This window comes from Anas acuta, chromosome 1, assembly GCF_963932015.1.
Source record: "Anas acuta chromosome 1, bAnaAcu1.1, whole genome shotgun sequence".
NCBI classification, from domain to species: Eukaryota; Metazoa; Chordata; class Aves; order Anseriformes; family Anatidae; genus Anas; species Anas acuta.
In genome coordinates this window covers 141,306,406-141,332,133 of record NC_088979.1, presented here as the reverse complement: position 1 = coordinate 141,332,133, position 25,728 = coordinate 141,306,406, and the positions used below count along the sequence as shown (strand labels likewise).

The window sequence follows — 25,728 nt, the reverse complement described above, 5'->3', positions numbered from 1 at the left end:
AATGTTAATATTCTCCTTTTCTCAAGTACCATTATAATTTCTAACTACTTCCATGGGCTGAGGGTTTCACAAAATCTGTATTTGGCACTTAAACACCTGTTCCACCTATTCAGTTCATGCAATATTTAGAAGTAATCTATAATGCGAATGAAATTGAGTTCTAGTGTGTTGTATAGCCCTGCAAAACACCTTAAGATGGAGTTTCATAAGATGTATGGTGGCTGGCCTGAGTATGGATCAGCCTGATGTTTGTGTGTTGGTTTTTGGTTTTCCTCCTCCAGAAACCTCTTACGTTAAGATCCGTTTAATCACCACAATTTGTGACAAAGGAAGTTGGTGCTTGCCAAATAAAGGAGACAGAACTTGTAATGAATTATCTTGCTGCAGTGACAAAGTAGGCTCAGGGGGAATCTTATTGCTGTCCGAAAGGAGGGTGCAGAGAGGATACAGCCAGGCTCTTTTCAGTGGTGCCTGGTGCTGGGACAAGAGGCAGTGGGCACAAACTGGAACACAGGAGGCTCCCTCTGAACACCAGGCAGCCCTTCCGTGCTGTGCAGGTGACAGAGAGCTGGCACAGGATTCCCAGAGAGCATGTGGAGTCTCCTCCTTGGAGACCGTCAAAAGTCACCTGGAGGTGGTCCCAGGCAACCTGCTCTGGGTGGCCCCGCTTGAGCAGGGATCCAACCCAATGGACCCAGAGGTCCCTTCTGAACTCAACCATTCTGTGATTCTGTAATGTATAAAACTGCATATACATAAGGGCTTTGCTTCTTTGTCAGCACAGAGGCAAATAATCAAAGCTTGTATTTGGATATAAATAAAAGATGATATTTAAGTGGTGTAGTACTAACCCAATTTGGGTAGTCTCACAGGAAATTAAATGAGGTTAAAATCAGTACAGAAATTGTCAGTGTTGCTCATTTGTAGAATGTCTTTTTTTTTTGTCAAATGACAGTTAATTCATAAGAAATTTTTGTTTATTTAAATAATTGAACATGTTTACATTTGACTGAATTGATTTTTCATTCTGCTGTGCTGACATTGGTATACCATCAAAGTAGCTTCTTGGTAGACCATTTCTGATTTTCCAGTCTTTCTCCTGGTGAAAATCAGTGTAGGGATAGAGCTAGTTCATATTGTTTATATTTTATTTTTATTATTGCTTTGTCACAAAGATACCATCTCAGATTTAAGAAATCCCTCAGCTACAGATGCTGGGAGAGTATACTAGAAAAGAATTATTATACTATTACTATATATTCACCCTCTTATGGTTTTCCTCAGGTATTCTCTTTCAGCAACTTTGAAGGTAGGATACAGGACCAGATGAAATCAATGTGGTTTATTTCCGTATGTTCTTATGTTTTCTATCAGTCCATATGATGACAGGTTTATTTTTATTGTCCGTCAACGATGATTTTTCTCTGATTTTTCTCAGATTATGTTTCTCTGGCCCTGAGAAACAGCTTTTCTGTGCACCCACTCTGCTAGATAAGGCAATAATAAGTCCCAACACACTAATTTTAGCAGTATTGGTCGTTTGCTTGGCTTATCTACTATCGATCCTTTTTTTACAGCAAAACTGCAGCTTTAAAAAGCTGAAGTAGATAGATAGGGCACTCTCTTTACCTTCATTAGCTATTTGCTTTAGATGCCTCAATCCTAGCAATGTGAACAAATACATGTAAATATATCCTGGGCAGGGATTTTCTCAATAGTATCTGACATATTTAATACATGTCTCTTGTTTGTTCCCAAGAGTACCTTACCTGCTGAGCTTCCCGGTGTGTTTGTTACGCTGTTTACTCTTTCTTACCATCTCCTTTTCCCTTCCCTGATACAGAAGAATACAGAAATCACAACCCAGAATGGGATGAGCTTTCTTTTCCACCTGGGGGACTAGGGATGAAGACTGTCATCAGAATCTTCTGAGGTTCTGGACAGTGATAAAATGGCAGAAATAAATGTTTGAGACAATTCAATGAGGAAAATTAATTCTCAGGTCTCTTTTCTTAACCAGACAATTGTTATCCCTTAATCCTCAAATCTACTTTTCCTTGGTATTGCATGGTGAAAAATATAGTTTATGATAGTACAGAGACATGTTGTTAAAGGCTTTCTATATTAAAATGCATTTAAAAGCACACTTCTGAAAAGGGAAAAATACATTTTGTTTTTCTTGTACCCATTTTCACTCTTCATTGCTGTTTTTTGGTAGCCCTATGTGTTGGTAAAGCATGTGCAGGATAGAGCTTATGTTCGTACAGAAGAAGTGCATCTTATGTTCCTGGTTTCTGCAGTCACTTTCTGTGTAGAAGCACATGAGAAAGTAGATAATTACCCACCCTGTTCCCCTCTCCCATGCCCAGGACTGTAGACTTCTGAAACTAGACTTGGGCAGAATCTTATAAACCAAAGACTTGATAACTGGACTTACATTTTCTTCTGATAGATTATGATTATTACAATAAATATTTAGCCTTTACTCCCATACAGTTAAGAACTGAACTCATCTTCAGAACCTGGAAACTGTTAGCTAGTATGATGATAACGCTTATTAGTCAGAAGAAGTAATCACTTTTTCAGGATGATGCTTGCGGCAGTATAACTTCGGCTTTTCAGATATCTCTTGATTATGATCACAAGGTTTATACCCCGTGACTATAGAGAACATATTGGCATACCTAGAAAAAAAAATCAAATGGAAATTCTGCTGTTGTCTATAATACATTTAAGTGATCTCTTTTCTCCTGTTCCCCGTAAAATAAGATTGTGTGAAAAGCCTAACATCTGATTTATTTCTAGGGATGGATCAAGAAATTTGTACGATGATGGCTCATTGGAATCTCCATCATCAACACAGAGTAACACTATCGTTAATGAAGTCTTTTATGCTTTTTCAGTGACACTTTATTTCTTTAGTGATAGTTCTGTCAGAGTTTAGAAATCCTGTCTTCTGAAACTGAAATAGATAGAAGATGGTCATGTCTATCATCTAAACCAGGTATAGCCATGTTTGTGCTGTCACAAATCAATCCAATTATTACAGATCAATTACTCTTTAACAATGTGTTTAGTTCTATATGGCAATCATAATACATTTCTGCAGATGTTGGATCTCAAATTTTGTGGTCTGGACTAACAAATTTCTTACAGCAGGTGAGAAAACGATATCAAAAAAAAAAGAAAAAAGAAAAAAAAAGTATGTGCACAAATTGCTTCAAAATAAGTTATGCTTTTTAGTGCATCAGGTATTCTATAGAAACTTCCCATACACTTGTTTTACTCCTTGAAAATACAAATAGCTTACTTTTTTCCTTTGCCAGATAAGCTGCTTTGTATTTACTGTAGATAAACATTTTTTAGGTGAGCATTTGCCACTGAATAACTGGTATACTGTGTTTATTGTTTTACCTTGCAGCTATTTTGATGCCATCCACCTGTACACTTAATATGAAGCTAATGAATTGCAGTTTTGGTTCTTCTGTGGCTACAAGTTTACCAGTTGTTTCTGGTCTGCTTACTTTTGGAGTTTAAATTCATTTCTGCTGTTTTGCGTGTGTGCATGTAGGGGTTTTTCATTTGTTTTTGTACAGATGGGAGAAGGACCTAGGCTGCTACACGCTGCCCCCTTAAACCAAGTGAGTCACTTCATGTCAGTCTAGTTCAGCTGAAAAATGTATTGCTGACAACTTAAGCTCTTTATAGCATTTTTTATTATCTTGCCCTTCTGCCGTCTCCGAGGTAATGCAATGTATGTTTGTCTTTAACATACAAGTCTATTTCTTTGACTCTCACAAATTAAATCCTATTACAGTCATAGCTGTATTTTCTATCAGAGCGAAACATTATAAAAATCATTCATTCATTTCCATTCAAATAAGGGTTTTGAAGCCCCTGATCCATTTTAGAAGGGAATATGTAGCATTTCTGGAACTGACAAGTTCTGTTTCATCCCAGCCCTGCTGGACACCTGACATTAGCCCTTTTTTCAGTTTCTTTGCGTGGGCTGCAGCTGAATGTCAGCAGGGACTCCCTCAGATAGCCAGGCCTTTGCTCCTACTGTGCATTCAGCAGAATCCATTTCCCAGAAAGGCTGCCAAAACATTAACTCTTTGAGAATGGGAGAGAGTGATTTCCCATTGTGACCAAACTCTATTCTAGCATTTGGCATGGGATCGCTTTTGAGCTTAATGGAGTTCATCCTCTTACAAAAGTTTGAAACGCCTTCATTGTGAAGAACACTAAAGGAATCGTCATAATACAAAACTTTGTGATTGTGCATGCAGATTTACTGGCAAGGAAAGTACATTCACGGGCTCCTGTAGGTTCTGTCACTTGCTGCTGCTCCACATTTGAAGGTAGACCTTGCTGAATTGTCCTTTGGACATAAAACATACTCTAATTACTGTTTCCTTATTTTTAGAGTAGTAGCAATGTAGTCATGATGACCTAAAGATAAAAATAAGGCAGTTTTTGTTAGGTACTCCAAGTGTATCTATTTCAGACCCTGAAGGGCTTTCCTGGCATTAAATTTGTCTCTTTTTTTTTTCCCCACCCCCAACTATAAAAATAGGTGGCTGAATAAAAGAGATTACCTATAAACTGGCATCTTCAGAAACCTGTTTTTTGGTCAATTAGCACATTACATCTGTCTTTTTCTTTCTTTTTTTTTTTTTTTTCCTTCAGCCCTGGGTTGTACCCAGAAATATGTGATACAACAAATGCAAACCTGTCCTGTCTTTCCAAGCACTTACTGTTTTCCACACGCAGAACAGCTTGATCACTGAGCAGATTCGCAGAAAACTGCCAAATACATGTACATCATAAAGCTGTCATTCAGTACAGGATGTCTTGGCATTGTGGTTTTACAGTAGAAGTAATCAGGAAATTTTCAGTAGCTAAGTTTGTCAATAATGTTTTTAATGAGAAAATTTATTGAATCTGCCAATATCAGCAAAACTTGTGTTCGGAAAAGATTTCTTCTCTCTGGAGTGGAATTTCTGATTAAAAATTAGAAAAGAGTGAGATGAGATCAACCCTTGAGCAGGAAATAGACTTATTCAGGGATGCATGCTGGAGTGTGAGAGATTGTAAGGGGCATCTTGTCTAATTCAAAGACCTTGAGCTGAGATTCAGCTTCCCTTTATGGCACTTCAATTCGAGAGATGTAGGTTCAAATTTTTAAGCCAGTCACTAGTCAGATATTTATACAAAGTAGAATCTCTCAGTCATTTCTGTAAGAATACCTTGTTAGAGATCCATCCCAAACCAGTTTATTGTCTGCTGAGCAAACATACATGCTTTGGATGCGTGAAGATGGTGAACAAGAGCTTAAATAGTTATCTCCTAGGCTGAAACTCTGCTAATACTGCACACGTATCTTAGTGGGACCTCTTTCCTCCCTTTCCTTGCCATCACCCCATATTTCCTTGCTCCTGAACATGAGAGGCCTCAGTGTTCTCCCAGAGTAAAGAGATGTATATGTATGTATGGCATTGTGTTTTGCAGAATGTAAAAATACTTCTCGCCCCGTTGTGACACATTTCTGTGACAAAGTGTTGTGTAATTGTGTGTCGTGTTTTTCCTTGTTTCTGGGAAAGAGTAGGTTCTTAGCGTCTTCTTTCCTGATTGTTGACAGGTATCCCCTGAACATACTGATTGTTTTTTTCTTGGTATTCTAAAAAGTATGATTTCTGTGCTTAACCTACTTAGAATTTAAATCCAGAAGATTAAAGAGAACTTAACTACAGAAGTGTTCAAAGCCTAGGTGCCTTGCCTCTATTGCAGATCCTACAGTTCTAATTTAGGCATTCAGCCTTCTCAAATAAAGGATGGGACGAGTTATGCATCTCATTAAGGTAGTTGCAAAGACAGTATCTGCAGTGCGAATAACCTAAACCAAGCAATTAAAAACAAACACACAACTGCTCTGAAACACCTTAGCTTGGTAGGTCAAGCTCTGTCTTGCCAGTGTGAGTATGGAAATCCTTCTTTTTAGAAGTATGTCACAATTTAATTCTTTCTCTCAAAATCATGCTGGTAGCAATGCTTGCCTTCTTTTGATCTAAAATTTAGGGTTAGAATGGAGATCTTGGCTGTGAAGTGTTGACTAAATTCCCTTTTCAGTCTCAGGATGTTAAAATCCACTTCTTCCACTGCCTTTGGAACGGTAAGATGATAAACATTTAAATTAATTGGAAGAATTGCTCTTCAGGTCTTTCTGTTTTCGTGTGTGCAACCAATTAGAATATGAAGCTGTGCCCTCTTCAGTATTTTCCATCAGGCCTACAGAATCTTTAAATATTTCATGCAAAGTAGAAAAGCTTCAATGGGGAGAGATGAAAAGAGCTGCCTGCAGCAAGGTTCCCAAATTCACCAGTGTAGCAAGAGGTGTGTTGCATTACCCTGAGCCCACAACAACAGGGATTTTTTGTGAACCGAATACAAGGAACTTCTGTATCATTGACTGGATTCATACTGTAGGTTGGAAACTCATCTGACCAATCTGCCAAGGTGAGGGACATGTGAATTTGAATCCTGCTAGGCAGAGTAGGAGATTGAATCATGTTCTTCTGCTTGCAGATGTAAATATTGTGCTGCTGGATGAAAGGCAGCCCTTGCCCTTGTGTAGAGCCCAATTAGCAAACTTTTAAGCTGCCCCATGGAGGTGATGTAGGCAGAGGAGCAGCTGGCAAGAGGTTGTTTGCACCTTGGGTGTTAACATTTGAGATAAGCCAAAAGGGGCTTAGTACTGCAAAGACAGAAGTACGTTAGATAAAACCAGAAATACCCTTACTAGGGAGCTGTGCTCCCCAAAATATCTTCGTAATTTTCAGATGTAGTTATAATTTGTAGTGAGGCTTAAAGACCAACTTACATTACTGGAAAAAAACAGGGAATCCTCAAGGTCTGAAATAAGCAATAAGCTTCAAGCATAGTACAGGTTGAATATAATTGCTTTGACTTTAACTACGTTATCTTTATTAAACTGTGGAGGAGTGAGATTGGTACTTTACCCAGCAGGATGTAACCAAGCTCAGTGGGATTAAAGGTATTTTTACTTGTCTATTCCTAGATGAGATCATTTCAGCAGTATTTTTTCAAGTCAGATTGAGGGTCCTAGAAATCCAATTAACATCAGTGGCTAATGTTACGTGAACATGGAAAAGATTTTGCCTTTCTGGGGTAGTCACTGATTTAAAAGTGAAGTCTAAGAAATGGATGAGAAGCTGATAAAACTTGTCTGTTCCTTCAGAGGGAAAAGGATGTTTTCTTTGAAATGATGTGGAAGGAGAGCTATGATAACTGAAAAACTGGTTTATTTATGATGCCAACTAATAAAAGTTGGTTAAATAATGTTTCATTATTCTGAAAATCGTAAAAATTTGTTGGAAAGCAGAGCAAAGAACCCATTTTGCATACCTCTTTCATGTTAGAAAGGAGTGGGTGTCTAAAGCACAGAACAATATTCTGTGGCTTGTTTTCCAGCTCCTTTGCACATAATGAAGTTTTTCAGCTGAGCAGCCAGGAGAACAGTGATCAGGGTTAACCCCTCCTCTCTTCCATAGCTCTTAATTTTCCATGGGAAACTGCATTCATTGCAGTTGCTGACCAGTTCTGTCCTTGCTTAAAACTGATTGATTCCCTTGCGTGCCATTTGTCATTGGATTTAAACTTTATTTCACATCCTGTTTCTGAATTGTATGACAGATTTTGGTTCTTTGGCCCAGAAGTGATAATAGGGTCTTTCCCAGCTTTGGGGAAGATAATTCCTGTGGGTCTATGAGACGGAATATTTGCCTATGTAACCCGCAATGAGATTCACAGCAGATCAAATTATTAAAATTCGAATGCAGGAATTTGGTTGTGGTGGTTTAGTCCATTGATGTTTATAAATAACCCAAGTTTGATTCCGAGACAACACTGAGTAGAGGAAGTCATCTCATTTAGTAGATGATGTGGTTGCTCAGAAGAAGCTCTTTTCTTGCTTGGGAGAAAGGAAACGCTGAGGAGGCAGTATGTGGAGAGGCAGGTGGAAGCATGTGGGAGCTTGTTAGCTGGAAGAACAACACACAGCTGGGCTCTGCATAAGTAGGGCTTCTCAAAGCCATATTTACAAATGGAATTAACTCCTGTGGAATTGTAAAGTTGTATCTAGTTAGGTAATTCATTTTTAAGTTTAAGGAAACAGAAGGATTCTGTTCTCTTGCTTCTGCTGGTAAGGTCTACTGGTTTTATTCATGTTATATAGGTACGGATAAAGCAAACCTTTTCATGAGCACAGTAGATTTTTTCTTACAGCTCGCTCACTGTACGTTAATTGAACAGATTGTAGTAGCTTTGATTGCCTACCTGCACACTGGCACACTTGTAGTAGTGCCTCAGGTTGAAAGCTTGGAGGTTTTCTGACATTCTTACTCTGACTGTGGTTTGGAGGAATGACAAGGAATAAAAATGGAAATCTACATTTAAAAAAAAAAAAAGTGTTGGCTAAAAAGGTTTCCAAATCCGAACTGATTCCTTTGAGATGTTTCTGTTCTTCTCTTGTACTACTGAATGTCAACTTGAAAATAAATCCAAGTGCCTACCAATATATAAATGCAATCTACATTTAAGAAGAGTAATTAATTATCCCCTAACCTAATAAACCTGTGCCAAGTTATCACACAGATTCTGTGACCTATTTTTTAGATTAATAGCATGACTAACTGCCAAGAATTGTGTTATTGAAATAGAAGAAAAGGCAATTAGAGCACCTTAAATCAGTCATGAAGCTACACATTTAAGCTGATTTCAGTCTATGTTGATAACATAAGGGATAGTTCCACTTTTCTCTCTACCAGCTCCTTGGCTGCACATTCCCAACCCTACACTGTGCCAGGATCAGCACTGGTGTAGTCACTCCATCAGCTGCATCAGAGATCTGGCTGGAAAGACTCTGTTGCTGTGGCTGGTTTTCAGCCAAGTTTCAGTGACAACCACTTAAGAGAACTGAACTGTCCTCTAACAGGCCAGAACACAAAAAGAGAAGTACTTCTGGAGTTCTGACCTTTGTAAAGAAAATGGGTTTTGACTGCCTTTATGCATCATTCCCTACAACCAAACTGACTGTTAAATCTAAAACGAGTTAAAGAGAGAATATAGTATTTGCAGTACATATATCTAGCTATTGTATTTTCATAGTATCATAAAATCACAAAATAGCTGAGGGTGGAAGAGACCTCTGGAGGCCATCTGGTCCATCGCCCTTGCTCAGGCAGGGCCACCTAGAGCAGGTTGCTCAGGACTGTGTCCAGACAGTTTGTGAATGTCCTTAAGGAATTTTATATAGCAATTGTGGTAAATACATTCTTGAAGTAATACTTCAGCCTAAATCTTTTTACATCTTCTCTTGCACAATGTTTGAGTGAAATGAGCTACTTGAATTTATGTCAAACATACAAAATTGGCACTGTCTTTACATTACAGACCTTAACAGTGTGTTTCCAGCATCAAGTCTGATAACAGTTTGTAATATTAACTTATACTTTAGTCCTGGTGAATACTGGAAATAGCTGTATTGCAGGTATTGATTTTTGTAATACAAAAGTAGACCCCAGAGAACAAGCCATCTGACTTGTTCACATTCAGACTAAATTGTGAGCACATCTGCCACTCTCAAGAAGCGAGTTGAGATATATCACACAGTGGGTATCTCATCCCTGGTAATCAGACCCTTGTTCAGCATCTTAGTACTTCCTTCTTATTGTCTTAATACTTCTGTCTTACACAGAGGAACACAAATGTTTATCTATATATGAAGTGAAGACTTTTTCCCAGACAAATTGTGCTTCTCCTATTTTATCACACTTGTCTCACTGTATTCATAGTCATTGAGATAGGATTTATTGTCTTGCACAACCACAAATTACTGCTGATCATTGGATTGACTGCACATTCTTATTTGTAAGGCAGCAGTCTCTGTTCTCTACTAAGATCCTCGTGCATAAAATTGTATGCCCCCCAGTCAGCATATACCCATTTTTCTGTAGTTGTATTTCTTTTTGACATGATAAAGCCTCATCTGTAAGTCAACTGAGATCTGGACTATATATAGTGTCAGTACTGAAGACCTAGAGGAGCCTCTGTGGCTGATTACATTTTATTAAATAGTACATATATTTTTATAGACATGTGTCCCTTTGCTTTGCCAAGAGAGTAATTTTCATCCAGGACTTATGCAAAATTCTCCTGTAGCATAGACAACTACTTGGAAAAAGAATATTTGAAGCTCTCAGATTTTGCCTACCAGCATTTTTGGATTTGAAATGGTGACTCACTCAGGTTGGTGGAAGTGGGAGTATCACTCAAGAAGATTTCTAGTGTTAAGCAACCTCTATCACGCATAAAAGGAGGGACTTGAAAGTACTATAGAAAACCTGGTTTCTTCTCTAAAATTTCGCTTTCAAAAAACAATATTGATCTGTCAGTGTTGAAGTTTCCTCTTTGTTGGTAGTTGAGGAAGACTGAAGTGGTTCATATTGTCCTTTTTATTTCTCCAGTGGAGGGAATCCTCTGATTTTGTTTGTTTATTCTTTCAGCATATGCAGATGACTATCCAGGCTCTCCAAGATGAACTGCGGATCCAGCGGGACCTGAACCAACTCTTTCAGCAGGACAGCAGCACTAGAACCAGTGAGCCCTTTGTGGCAGAGCTGACAGAGGAGAACTTCCAACGGCTTCATGCAGAGCATGAACGCCAGGCCAAGGAACTCTTCCTGCTACGTAAAACCTTAGAAGAGATGGAACTGCGTATTGAGACGCAGAAACAGACCTTAAATGCACGTGATGAGTCCATCAAAAAGCTGCTGGAGATGCTGCAAAGTAAAGGTCTGTCAGCAAAAGCTACTGAGGAAGATCATGAGCGAACAAGACGGTTGGCTGAAGCAGAGATGCATGTACACCACTTGGAGAGCCTTCTCGAACAGAAGGAAAAAGAAAACAACATGCTGAGAGAGGTACGTGACCAAGCTCTGGGTTCATCTCCGGTCTTCATTTCTAGTTCTCAATTTCCCATCTTTTCCATTTCACATCTGTAAGGAAAGAATTTTACGTTCATAAGGCGTATTTTATATTGCAGACAACAGGATTTTTCCCTGTCGTAAAACTTCCTTGTGTGTGATTTCCTGGGGTTTGTGCCTTAGGCCCCACTTTCCCCATTGCCCCCATGTGAAACTCTGGAAATGAATTGAAACGTGGACGGTAAAATGTATTCTTACATTCAAATTTAGTTTCAGTGAAAGTAGCTACCTGTATTTAGGAGAGAGCTGAGAGAAATCTTTGCAGGAGTAATGGATGATTGCTCTACAGTTTCCATGGAAACAGTCGTCTTGCTGTGAAGGGTATTTGATAAAACTATTAGCTGCCCTGGATGCACAGCCAAAAAAAAGATTACTTAAAGGGACACTGCTGCAAATGTTGCAACCCCTTCCCCCACCTCTCTTAAAACAGAAAAGAAAACACGCTATTACGTCTGTATCGCACAGTAGGGGAGTATGATGACAGGTGTTCTTCACTACTCACTATCCCAAACTGATTACAGTAAAATTTAGGATACAGATAATATGAGCATCTTAGAAAAATAAAGGAAAACAAATAAGGTGTGGTGTAGCCAGTGTCATTAAATTCCTTGACGTTAAGTGCATTTTCCACTTGTAGTCAACCAGCCTTCTAAAGCATTCTAATTGCTATGCTTCTGAAAGGCTAGAAATTCAGTGTGTGTTGTGTATGCGCACAGGTACGTACTTATGTGCATGTATTCACTAATTGTACAGTTTTCTGTAAAGATTATTTAATATACATCTCTAGACTGAATGCATGAATTGATGGCTATAGATGTATGTATAATGTGTGCATGTGAATCTATGACTGGTTTTGTACATTGTATCTCTGTTTTGTGGTTCAGCATTTTTTTTGAAAGCCTGACATATACGCAAGATCTAAGCCCCATCTCAAAGGAGGTGGGGAAGCAAGGTCTTGCAAAAAGGTTTTTGAAATGAGTGTTGTGAGCAAATAAATACTTCCTAATAACTCTTATTTATATGTTTTCCATGGCCCAACCCATTGTACTTGTGCTCTTGTAAGCATTTATATAAGAAAGCAAGACCCCATTGCATTTCTGAGCCAGATTTAGGCCAGATTTATTTTTTTTTTAGAGCAGTAATCTCTTGAGTGTCTGGAGTAAAGATAATATGATTCCAGAGTTTCTACACTACAGTTTTTCCTTTATTTAGTGACCAATGATAATTCTGTTCCAATTCTTGTATCTATTTCAGGAAGAGCCCCAAATGGCTTCCATTTGTTTCTGCTCTAAGTCCGGCAACGTAAATGAAAAGCTGGTGGGAGCTGTGTAATTTTTTTTAGGAATGCGGTCTCTTTTGTTTCTGCTCAATGATGAGTAGATGATGAAAGATAAGAATTCTCACTTCATTCACACATGTCTGGAAATCATCAATTATTTAAATCTTAATGTTTATGGTAAATGATTTCCTGGAGAAGGTAGAGATGACATTGATTTTCTAAGTGCAAATGCCATTTATCTAACATACTTTAATTACTCTTTACTGCCAACCCATAGCTAATGCACTGAGAAGGATAAGCTGGGAATTCTGCAAGTTGTAGCTCCAGCTGTTGATATGATGTAAAAAACAGCCTTGGAGCTGAGCACCCTAGGAACATCAGAGACATAGTGCTATGTGAGAGATGCCAAGCTATTTCCATATTGAACTGGGCCTTATCACGAAGGGTTTATTAGCACCCATGTGTTATTCTTGAGCTCCAAGCTCGACTATGCTGACAACTCAGGCTTGTCTGCACGAGAGCTGTGATTTAATGCCAACAGGCAGCTGAGCACCAGCCAGACACTCACTTGGTCTCCCCAGGTGGGATGGGGGAGAGAACGGGAAAGGTAAAAGTGGGAGAACTCGTGGGCTCGGATGAAGAGTGTTTGCTGGGTAAAGCAAAAGCCATGCACGCAAGCAAAACAAACCAAGGAATTCATTCTCTGCTTCCCGTCAGCGAGCAGGAGTTCAGCCACTTCCAGGAAAGCAGGGCTCAGCACGCATAATGGCTTCTTGGGAAAAATGCCATCACCCCAAACATCCCCCCTCCTTCCTCCTTCTTTCCCCCAGCTTTTATTTCTGAGCGTGATGCCACGTGGTATGGGACATTCCTTTGGTGAGCCTGGGCCAGCTGTTCTGGCTGTGTCCCTTCCCAGCTCCTGGTGCACCCCCAGCCTCCTCGCTGGCAGGCACCACGAGAAGCTGAAAAGTCCTTGACTTGGTGTAAGGGCTGCTATGCGACAACTAAAACCATTGGTGTGTTATCAAAACTATTTCCGTCAAAAATCCAAAACAGCATCATAAAAGCCTCTACAAGGAAAATTAACTCTATCTCAGCCAAAACCATGACAATGAGTCTCATGTGTGGCAAGTCCAGAAGGCTGGGGAAAATTAGGGTATGTTGCTGAACTGTATCTGACTACCTCTGAAGCAAGTTTACTACCACAGGCTTGCAGACTCAAGCTGGTAAACTTGAAGAGTTCTTGGGCACCATGCTGCTGTGTTCTGTGAGGTCTGGTTCATATTTAATGTCACTGTCCCACAGTTGGAAGTGGTCTGCGTGCAGATCTTCCTAGGTCTATCTGCATCACCTTCCTCACCTAATCTTCTATTATCTGAATATTTATCTGTATTTCCAAATCTGTAAGTTATTTTAGCCGTTTGGTACCCCAAATACTAACTATGCAGTTTCTGAGCTGTCTTGAAGAAAGCCATCTAATTTCTTGATTGTTCTTTAACTGGTATTTCCAGTATCTGAAAAGGTGTGCTAAACTCTTCTTTAAATACTGCTGTTAAAAGAAACATTAATATCCCCAAAGGATTTGCAAGAGCTGGGAGGTCAGTGTGGATACTTTGTCCTAACACATCAGAAAAGCTGAGAAAAACTTCAGTAGCAGTTTTGACCATCTTAGGCAAAGCAAGTTCTGAGGCGTCAGAATTCACAGGTGCTGGGTTGCATGTGTATTATGCTGTTGGTTAAAAAAATAATTAAAAAACCTAGGAATGATAATAGAAGTCTGCATTTTGGAGGGAAAGGTATCCCTTCATTTTCCAGCTTTGAGGCTTACATGTAATTCAGGTGGTGATGTTGTGACTCAAGGTCATCAGATGGTCTCTCAGATGGTGCGGGTGCAGCGGCCAGCAGTCTGACCTTCAAAAGTAAATTAATTGATTTCTTCAGCTACTGTTATTACTGCGATTGAAGTAAGGTTTGCACTAATTTCCAGAGGAAAAGAAATTCGTAACAGAACCACAAGTCTGAGCTAAGAAAGCAAGTAAAGAATAGCTGTACTGGTTCTGGCCTAGGATCGCTTAATTGAAAGTTTTCTGTTTCAAATAGTGACCGTACACAGACATCTAGGAAAAGGTAAGAGCAGGGTAAACACATTACTTTTCTGTAACACTCTCCCATCTTCCAAACGATTTACACCTTGGGTATTTCCTGAACTTGTGATTTGTCAGCTAAGTATCCTCCATGGATCTGCCATCTAAGTACTTGGTCAGTGTCTTATTCAGCCCGTGTAAACTTTTGCATCTGTGGCATCATCTTGTAAGTGGTTCTGTAGTTCTGCTCTCTGCTGCAGGAAGAACCTGTCTCTTTTCTTTTGGGGTTGAACCTGTCTCCCAGTAGCTTCACAGATGGCTCCCTGTTCTTGCACTGGAAGACAGTGTACAGGTGATCACTTCTGGGATTCTCTGTGCCAGTTGTGAGTTTGAATTTTTGTCATATCCCTTTCAAGTTCTCTCTTTTTGCAGGCTGAAGTCATTTGCTACTTAGTTGTTCCTCATGCAGAAGATATTTCATGTCTTTCCCCATCTCCCGGAGAACTGTCTCAGTTTACCATATCTAGCCTATGAAACGGATTTTCCTTCAGATAGCGTGAGGTATCTCTTATCAGTTTGGCTCTGTTGAAATTTTTCCGAATATTGTCCTGAATACCATGAAGCTCAAGTAATCTCTCCTTACATATCCAAAGGAAAGATCCTGTATCAAGCATAATGTAGGTTGTATTTGGCAATTCACTGATACAGACGGCAGCCTCTCATGAACATAAAATAATGAAAAATTAAATGTCTTATTGAACATCTGGATGCAGTGACTTCAGCAGATGACAGTGCGATTGCATCACATTCCTCTTCCCTGGAAAACAAGCTTAAGCTTCATAGCTTATAAAAAGATGTTGCTATTTTGAGTACCCCTCAAGTCTTAGTGAAAATTATTCATATTGCTGTTGGTATTTTAGACCTAACTTTGAGAAACAAGATTATTATCATACCAGCAAGAAATACTTGATGAAATCCAGCAGCTGGACCTGCAACTTTCAGAATAGCTCCTGACTGACGTTAACTGCCCCTTCATTGTTCCAAACTCACCTGCTGCAGAATGATCACTGATGGCAGTGACAGCACATAGCTCTAAAGATAATGAAGCTTGCTGTGCTCTTTTGGACATCCTTCCCGCTCCTCCCAAAATGCTGAATGCACTGAGTAGATATATGTCCTTTCTCCACTACACAGAGTAATAGATACACCAAATATCAGTGCAATTTATGGAAGAATATTGTGTGATTGTGTCCACATCTGATGTTCTAGAGACTAGGGTTACTACAGTCAAACTACGTTTCATAAGGACAGTCCAACACAATTACACTAACTTGGTTAATCCTTTCTCTTTTGAATTGTTCATTACTATCTGTCTTTAGGAATATATTTACCTGAACAAAGACCTGTGATTATACACTAATGGTGTCGCAGCCAATAAAGAGTAACTTCTTGAGAGTTTTTGGAAAAAAAAAAAAAAAAAAGAACTGGCCCAAATTTCCCATCTGCCTAGAAGAAAGAATAAAAACAAAACCATCTGCATTGTTTCTACCCAAGGGGAACAAAAATAGGCTGCTCAGTGTGTATTATTGTCAGATACAGTAGACTTCAGCAGTGTTGTCCCATTTTCATGTTCCTTCACAAGGGATATCAGGACAAACTTTCCAACAGCGGTTCATGTGATGATGAGCTGTTTGTCTCTGGGTTGTTACCGGACACATATGCGCTACCAAGCGAATCTATCTTTACTCACAGCAGTGCTATGGCATGCGCTCACTGGAGTCCTCAGAATATACTCACACATCACTGCATTCCTTACGCTCAGATAGGGATAGCCTTTGATGTCTGCTATCCTAAGGACCAAGAAGGATGTATGAGGGGAAGTTCCCAAATGTATTCTCTTTTCATTGGCCACTGTGCTCAGTGGTATCTACCTGATCCTCCTCCGAAGCCTTTAATTGCATAGTACCTTGTATAATAAGCATTGAGGGTCCTGACAACATGCATAGCCCTGACCTTTGGCTTTTCCTGAAAAGGTGCCACAGCAGTCATGCACAGTGCTAGTCCTTCTTACTGCATAAAAGTTCTAACTTGTCCTTGCAATGAAGGATATGTAAGTCCTGCAAACGAATTGTGGCAGAGATTGTATGAGGCTGTTGTCAATACCTTCAGCAAGAGGTCAGAAGCAACTCTCCGTTTAAGTCAAATGGTGATCTTGTAGCCTTAGGGTTCTCCTGGGAGAGGGGAGTGGTTGGTGCAAACTTTGAGGCCAAGCAGGCATTGAAAGTGGGGTGAGGCATTCATTAAGATGCCGATGTAGTAGTCAGAGTGGTGATGTATTTCATCATAACGAAGGAAAACAGCAGTTTTAATTAATTGACAAAAATTAGACGTAAAAATATAGGAAAGAAAGCTGTGAATCCAGCCCTGGGACAGATGGCTGGCTATCGCCTTCTATTCCAAAAGAGAACAGAGGCAATATTCCTACAAGGTTTCTTCCTGGGTCAGTTCTAGATTCAAGGTTTGCATAATAGCATGGTATGGAACAAGGAAAGAGTAACCAGCAGTAGCTTTGCATTTTGCATCACAAAAACTGTTTGTTAGTAAATTGCAGGTTTAGTTGAATGGTATTTTGATTTTTTAAAATAATTGGGTCCATTCAAACGATGCATTTTTAATACTTCCAAGTGCAAAACTAAATTAAGGAGTTAGGAATACAGTATTTAACGGGTAAAGGGTGGTTTTGTATGTAAGGTAGTTGCTGAAATGGATCATTCATAGGGGTAGACATTTAAAATGGGCTTAAGGATAGAGGTTATGGCAAAAAAAAGCTATTATTTGTTTTCATCTTCAGAGTGCATTGAAATGGCAACCTCACAACGTCCACTTTGTGAACTATTTTATGGTAACCTAGTGTGGCATTATTACAAGGACTGATCCGTATTTGTAGCTTTCTCAAATCAAACAGTGCTCACTTTATTATAGGAAGTAACACAACATTTCTGTGAGCCTTCATTCCAGTGTCTCCACTTAGAGTATATTTCTGGCACAGCAGAGAGCAGACCTACCAGGCTATAATACAGATGTAGCTGGCTTAGCTTTAAATTATCTAATTTGATGCAGTGACAGCTAAACAGGAGGAGCACAGAGCTCAGTGAGAAGGGTAGGTAGGCTGTGCTGTGTGAATGTACCATCTGAGGACTGTTGAACAGTGATTTTGCCATTTTAAAATGCCCTGTGAAAAGAAAGGTTGTTTGCCTTATCTGAGCAGATTTTAATTAACTGTGACAAGTTGTGCAAAGAAGTTCTTTTTCCATGCATGTGTTAAAATTCTTACCCTTTTCTGCTCCAGGCTTAGAGAAGGATTTAGCAATTTTAATTAGAGCAATTAGAGTTATCTCAAAGAACGCTTTTGTCCTATTCCAAGATTTTGCAACATAAATAAGACACACTTCTAGAGAGAGGTTAGCAGTAGTATATAGCCTGGTTCACAAGCTGGAACTTTCATGCCATTGTAGTACAGAACACCTTTCTAATGACTTAAAAAATGAAGTTTCTGCTTTGTTCTGCTGCTTTTTCATTCTTCTAGCCAAGGATAGCAGGGAGAAATTATTTAAATCAAGATAATTTAAATAATTCCTGTGTTGGTTAGAATCACTGGATTTCTTTAGTTTTCAAGCATATTGAAATTTTGTAGAACAAAAGTCGAGAATTTGGGCTATTGCAACATGAGAGCAAAATGTGCAAAGAACAAATTATGCATGCTTTTATTTGATCCTGTTATAGTTTGGAATGTGTTATGTGGCCTTAATAAAAGAATGATGGCTAAATATTTTTAAAGTAATTATTTTCATCCTTCCTTGGTTTAGGGGTTGGTTGCATGACATTTCTTCGCAGAACTAGTTTCCAACCCCAAAAAATAGGTTGAAAAATTAGGGTGAAAAATTATTTATTTCTTTCATGTCTTTCCAGACTACAAAAAAATCATAAACACCTTCCAATTCTTATATAGAAAATCTCTGATTTTTGTGGAGTTTAGTTAATTATTTAATAATCGGCAGTAATTAAGTGAATAGAAAAAAGCAGAACTACAGCTATCCATGAAGCTTTTTTCTCTGTGTAATAGTTATGATCTCATCAACATGAAATAATCTACAAAAAATTCAATGTGCTTATTCATACGCTTTTTTTCAGCATACAGGACTAAAATTATGAATTTACATTTTTTTTATTTACTGTGTTATACACTTATTTCAAATAAATTATTGCTATATGAATGAGCTACTGAAGCTTCAAATAGGTATGTCTTTTTTTTTATTTAGACAAAGCAAAATTTCTGACTAATAGTTCACTTTAGCACCTCTGATTCCCTTAGGTGACATTTTTAAAACCATCTGAAACAATTAGAGAGGCAGAAACTAGTCTGAGGTTTATAAGTAAAATAATTAAGCTTTAATGCCTGTTGATACCTCCTTATATTCAAAGATTTTGCTTGTCAGTATATTTTACATGACTGTCTTTGTTTACAAATGACAGCTTCAGGCATACTTTCTTTGGAAGTGTTAATGTTATCCTACACCTTTCTTCAGCAGAGCTGATGTTTGTGGAACTTTGTTTCTGTAAGTGTGAAACTTCTCAGTGCAGGAAAGTATAAAAGTAAAATTTGAAAATACAATTAACAATTTGGAAGCTAAATTAAGAAACAAGTAGAAAACATAGGTTTATTGCTCTTTAAATAGGAGAGAAGAAAAGATTGAATAGCACATATATTAAATAGTTATAAATTAACAGTATTTTAATTTTTAATCAACTTTTCTTTAGCTTTTGAATTTATACTCCTGTAGCCAAGACTTCAACACAATGATTTACTACTTAAAACTAGTAAGATGGTCTGAATTGGTATCTCTCATCTTTGTCTCCTGCTTTTAATCTACTGCTGAAGTTTTGGAGGATTTTGTGTTTGTTTTCTGCTGATTGGAACATGGAGATGAACTGGAAACTGTGTGGTAGTTATCACTTTGTGATACCTTTGTAAAGGAATTTTGTGTGTGCTAGTATCTTAGTTCTTGGTTGGATTTTGAAATCACTGGCTGAATGTATTCATCAAATTGCAAAACATCAAGATGAATTTCTTTAGCTAGGAGTATCTGAGCTTCAAAGCAACTGTCGCCCTCCATTATTGATTTGTGTTGAGTTTCCAGCACATGATTCAAAGTTATGCTCATTACTAATATGAATAATTTATTGTTCAGGGAATTACATTGATTGTGTTCACAGATACAGGAAATGAGACATACAGAAGTAATTTCTGAAGAAACTACTATGATTATTGGTTCCAAACTTCTATAACTGTATTTTTTCAGTAGCAAAACTCTAATACTAATGAGATAAATTATAGAGGACTCTTACTGCACATTCTTTTTTTCAGTCCAGTTTTATGCGTTGTTGAAATATAGGTCAAATTACTGGGCTTGAGCACTTCTTAAAAAATACTCATAGAAACCTGAAACTAAACAATTGTGATACTCAGTTGCTTTCTGCTCCCAATTAGTAGAGATAATTGCATTCTGCAGAATAGTCATTTCATGCAACCTCCTGCTCAGTTTGGGACTCTGCAGTGATGGGGATTCTGCAACAGCTCTGAGTCCTATTCCAGCATGCTAGGGACACGCTTTAGTGGTAGACTTGGCAGTGCTAGATTAACAGTTGGACTTGATGATCTTAAAGGTCTTTTCCAACCTAATTCTGTGATTCTATGATATTGTAAGTCAAAATTTACTGTTACATCTTTTGCTGTTGACTCTCGTCCTTCCACTGTGCACTTCTGTAAAGAGTTTGTCATCATCATCCCTGCAGTGTCTGATTAGATAGCTCTAGACATCAACAAGATTCACCCCCCAAGCCTTTTCTTTTCAGCTGAACCAACCCAGTTCTCTCATCCTCTCTTACATCGTATGTTCCAGATCCTATCCATATTGATCTGTTGGACTCTGTTCAGCTTTTCAATGTCTTCCTAATGCTGGGGAGGCCAAAGTTGGGCAGGCCCGATACTCCAGGAGTGGTCTCACAAGAGCCAGATAGAGTGAAATAACTGCTTCCCTCATCGTGGTATTTGTACTGTTGCTAATAAAGCCCAGGAGAATACAGTTGTCTTCTTTCCTATTCTTCAATACAGTTGTCTTTTTTTCTATTCTTCTATTCTTTTTTTCTTCTATTCTTCCTTCCAGCAAGACCACACTAGTCGTGTCTTCCCTAAATTAGATATACTCTGGAAACCTGCAGAGAGTGCAACCTATCCCATAACCTGGATTGTTAATAAAAGCACCATACAGTATCAGCCACAGTATCAAGCTCCAAGGATTGGCAGTAGTAAGCAGCTGCCCATTGCACGTTATATTGGTGTCCACCAAATGCAGTTTGAGCCTGACAGTCCAGCTAATTTTCCGCCTACCTTATAAACCACTTATCCAGTCTGTATGTCACCAATTTGGCTACAAGGATGTTTGGAGGCAATGTCAAAGGCCCCAGTAATTCAGGATATGCCATACCCACTGTTCACTGCTTGTCCATGAAGCCAGTCATCTCATTGTAGAGGAAAATCAGGTTAGTCAGGTACAATTTGGGCTTCTACACAATTATAGATCCATTTGGTACATTAAACAGCTTCTAAAAGTAACAATGATAGTTTATGCTGACACTGAACTACATTCCTGAAATTTTCTTTTGGTTTATAATATTTGCATTTCATTATAATAGAAACCAGGGTGCTAAATTCTTTCAAAAATTTAAACGTGAAAGATTGACAGAAGCCATCTGGGAAAATAAACTTTAAGTACAAGTGTAATGTTCTCTGAGTAAGGCCTGGACTACATGTTGGAGAATAAAAACAAACATTAGATAACTACCCGGTCTGCTGAATGATGCAAAGATCATGCTGCACAGAACATTGTATTTGACCATATAAAGGCATGGTTTGGCTAGTTACATTTTTTTTTGTTTCCTGTGGTGTTTTGAATTGCACATTGTATCATTTTTAGCAATTTTTTTACTAAAAACAAATTAATGCATGGAAGAGCACCTTCTTCAAATATTTTTCTCCTTCATTCTCCATGTGATACATGCTGCCTGATTAGCTGGGTTCTGCAGGAAATAGAAGGCGTGTCCTCTTCTGCATTTGGAAAGTGCTTATCTCATGGTAATACTGAAAGACAAGTTGCTGTATTTTTAAGCATGAAGCCTACTTCCCTGAAAATGTCATCACTTAAAGTGCACTTTCATGTTTCTGAGAAATTCCTTGCAAAATCACATGTGGGAGTAACTGGGGGAGTAGTAATGAATGATATGGCCAGGATATTTAGGAAGAAAAGGTTCTGAATAAATTCCTCCCTTCATCATCATGTGCATGTGTTATAAGTTGCTAATATTTTCTAGATGTAGTGCTGATACTGCTCAGTATTGAGGAGTCCCTCAATTATAAACTATAATCTGTAATTTATAATTGTTTTTGCACTTCTTGGTCAGGAAAAAAAAAAAGCACCAAACTAAATACATTTAAAATTTGACATCCTTCAGATATTTTGGGGTGCATTAAAATTACATTATCACAGATATCCTTTACATATTTAATGTTCTTAGTACGTTTGATCAGCTGTTCCATGTAATTATGCTAGATAGAAAGTTATGGTATTATTTCTCACAGGGATACACTGCTACCTTGCAGACCTAGTTGTAATAAGACCTAGGTAATAAGATACAAACATTTAGTTTATATCTTGTTCGAAGAAAAGGAAAATAACTATTCTTAATTAAAAATTGGTAGTGATGAAATGCTGAAGTGAAAATTCATCCCTTATTATAATTTGTTTGATTCAAAGGATAGACAATGTTGAATCTTATCAATCTGTTGTGGAACAGTATCAGTTAGATATGAAAGTTCTTTCTGCATGAAGGTAGAAGAAATGAAGGATGTTTTATTACTTGATCAGAATGGATAAGTCACAAGAAAAAAGGATTAGTTTTGTATTTTTCTGACCCTGATACCTACATGTGGCCCTGCACTTTAATTATTGTGCAGTGTCCTGTTTTGAAGATGAAAGTACTAATTTTCAAGCATTTTCTATGTGGCATTTGTCCACAGTATAATCTGAATATGTCAGAGAGATACTAAGCTTTCTCCTTTCTGCCACAAGGATAAGTGCATAACTTATATTTCAATGTTAAGAAGGATGTTTTTGCATGATGTTCTTCTAGCAGCCGTACTTAAATTTGTGTTATAGGGAGGTTCGGTGTGACTGTGGCCCTATTTTCAGTCTTGTCAGAATCATAGGCAGGTTGCCAAAATCAAGTCCTTACTATGCACTTGAGAGGTGGGAGGTGTTGTTTTTCTGCAGGTTATAATTCACCTAAATTACAGTGAAGCTATTTAAGATGATAGAAGTAGGACACACCGTTTGCTGTTGTGCAAAGCATCGTTTCAGACAGTGGAGAGACAGCCTTTCTAAAGAAAAAGCTTAAAATAATTTTCTATTTGGGAAAATGCTGTGCAATGTCAAAAGCAGACGCTGTTGTGCCAGCATCCCTTTAATGACATGCTGTTCTCATACTGGGTGTTTCATCTACTGCATTTCCGTAGTAGGTTGCTTGTATGGTCTAAGGTCAGAGACCATGTCTCTGCACAACTGGAAATGATCTAGTACATAAACGCACCACTAAAATAAAAACAATATATTATTCAAAATAGATTTCTGACATATTCATTTTTGACCTCTTTATCTTTCATTTTCTCAGTTTCCAAAAGTTCACAGGAATTTGTTTGTTTTTCTTTTCTATTATCAAGCTTTTTCATTTTCTTCTACAATAACAGTCCTTGGATGCTTGTACAGCTGACGTGACAGGAACAGCTGGGGACATAACTTTCTGCATTTAGTGAAAGTTCATGCTATTCTGAATAGGATACTTTTCACCTTTTTGACTTATCAAAGCTTAAAATGGTGAAGAATCATTTTCAATATGATTCCTTTTTGCCCATACATGTATTTTGTGTTAGGAAACAAACTTGAGTAGAAGCAACTTTTCAATCCTGAAATGTAAGGGTCTCAAACCCTCTTTTCTTCTCCTCCCCCATAGCCTTTTTTTTTTTTTTTTATTAAAGTGGACGTGAATTTGAGAATGTCCACAACATGTGACTGGGGTGTCTTCAACTGTGGACAGTTTTTACTAGTTTTCTCTCAAAGAAGCTGTGTCATTCTTTGAGAGGCGTTGTTTTATGTGTGTATTTTCAGTTGATGCTCTCATAGTCAAGCAAAGATTACAGAATAATTTGGTGTTACAGCACATAGGGTGTGTGTTAAAAAGAGTGTTCTCAAATACCACCTCACTCAGTGTGCTTAGTACATGTGCCTTTACAAAAAGGCCACCATGTGTCTTACTTTGTTGGTTCATCTCAATCTGAGAATCACAGGAAAAGACTTTGAGAATCTAAGGAGGGTGTGGAGGATGTGGGATATGTGAGCCCCTGCTGAAGAATAGTTAGAAGTCACTCTCATTCAAATGTTTGTGTACTCTTACACAATAGATCATTCCAAGCCGTGCTGTTCACTTCAACCAAATAGGTAGTAAATGCATTGAGAGTTCATCAAAGATTACAGAACTGCTATTCAAGAGAAGTAAAATATCTGGATGCTTCTCCAACAATATGCTGTTTGGTGAATGCATGAATAGAGTTAACATGTCCACTCTGGAAACTTAAAAATAGGTAATGTTTTCAGTGTTTTTAAAACACTATACAACTCTACTTTTCTCATTCAAGTAATTGATCATATGGAGCAAGTTGCATGTATGACTACCATATAATACATGTATGTTCTCTTCATTCATCATCTGTGTTGAAAATACAGGCTTGTGGATGGCTTTTTGGATTTGTCTTCCAGGGGTTTCAGGGGACTGGGTGGCTAAACTATGCGTGTGTACTCAGATTGTTAGGTTAACTGGTATCACAGTTCATAACCTTTGGTGCCTTTGGGCACCAAAGTACTTTCATGTCATATAATAGTAACATCCTAAACGTATTCACATGCCTACATTTAATATTACTGTTTGTTGTAAGGACAATATTATTTTAACACTAATAATGAAAAAGTGGAATACGTTTCTCCTGTATTTCCATTTGTTGGTTTGAAACATCTACCTACTGCATATGGGAAAACAAGCTATTTCTGCTTTCTGTCATTTTATTTCATAGAGAGCTCTGTGAAGCATACTGCTTCTGTGAATTGGTATCAACAGAAATATCACATGGACATTTGTATCCTCCTGTTTGCAAACTCCAATATTTAAAGCAATGTGATAGCCAGTCATATACTTTTGGCTGCATACTAGCCCCAGTGGAGAAAGATTTTCATCCTATATCATTAAGCATTGCTACTCTGGAGTAAAAAAATTGAAAAAGGCTTATCAACACAGCTGCACCCTATAGCTTGTTGAAACAGAAACCACAGCATTGTTTTCAGTAAGCGTCTAGTCAAATAAATGATGTAGACACTTCCATGTGAAAATAGTATCCGTTTAGATTAGCTTGCCAGGTAGATTATAGTTTTCTTTTAGTGGATTCATCTGTCATTTCATCAGTTTATTTTGAGTAAGTACATGGTAAGTATTGTTGTGCCTTTTCAACTGAGATGGTGATTCTGTTGAATGAACATTTGTGTATCCTTTCTCTCATATGAGAGATCATAAAACAAAATAAAGGAACTGGTAACATCAGAGAGCAGTGTTGAATTATGCTGTGAATTAGAAAGAGAAAGCTGTAGTAATTTTGTTTTTATTTGATAAATGGCTCAAAATGCCTGTAGGCTAACTCTTGCTTTGTTTTTTGCTGACACAGGAGATACATCGACGATTTGAAAATGCTCCTGACTCAGCCAAGACAAAGGCTCTGCAAACTGTTATTGAGATGAAGGTAAATGGTTGCATATAGCCAGTAGGAGAGCATATGCTTTGTAAAACAGATTTTCATAGGAAAAGCGACTGTATCAAATACCATACTATTTTGCAAGTCTTCTTACAGAATGTAATTCAAGAATTTAATTTAAAAGAAATATATTTATTTTTTATTATTTTATTATTTTATTTTATATTACTGATCAGGGAAGACACATAACTGCTTCACAACACAATGAAAACTGCTTACTGCCTGCCTACAACAGTGTATAGAGATTTCTTTCAGTTAACTAATAGTCCATTGTATTGCAAAGATGAGTGTGATGTATTAGTGGTTCTTTGTGATGATGTGGTTTACTTCCTTTTT

At 38.0% G+C, this 25,728-nt stretch overlaps 1 protein-coding gene across 15 annotated transcripts in view; it reads left to right on the top strand.

Moving 5' to 3' along the window:
• The window catches only part of ERC1 (ELKS/RAB6-interacting/CAST family member 1), a 302,166-nt gene that overhangs the window by 53,820 nt on the left and 222,618 nt on the right, over nt 1–25,728 (top strand). For all 15 annotated transcript variants that reach the window (XM_068661239.1, XM_068661266.1, XM_068661249.1 and 12 more), the window contains 2 exons: nt 10,584–11,000; nt 25,306–25,380. In XM_068661239.1, coding sequence (XP_068517340.1) covers nt 10,584–11,000; nt 25,306–25,380 — 492 coding nt within the window. The remainder of the gene's footprint in view (nt 1–10,583; nt 11,001–25,305; nt 25,381–25,728) is intronic.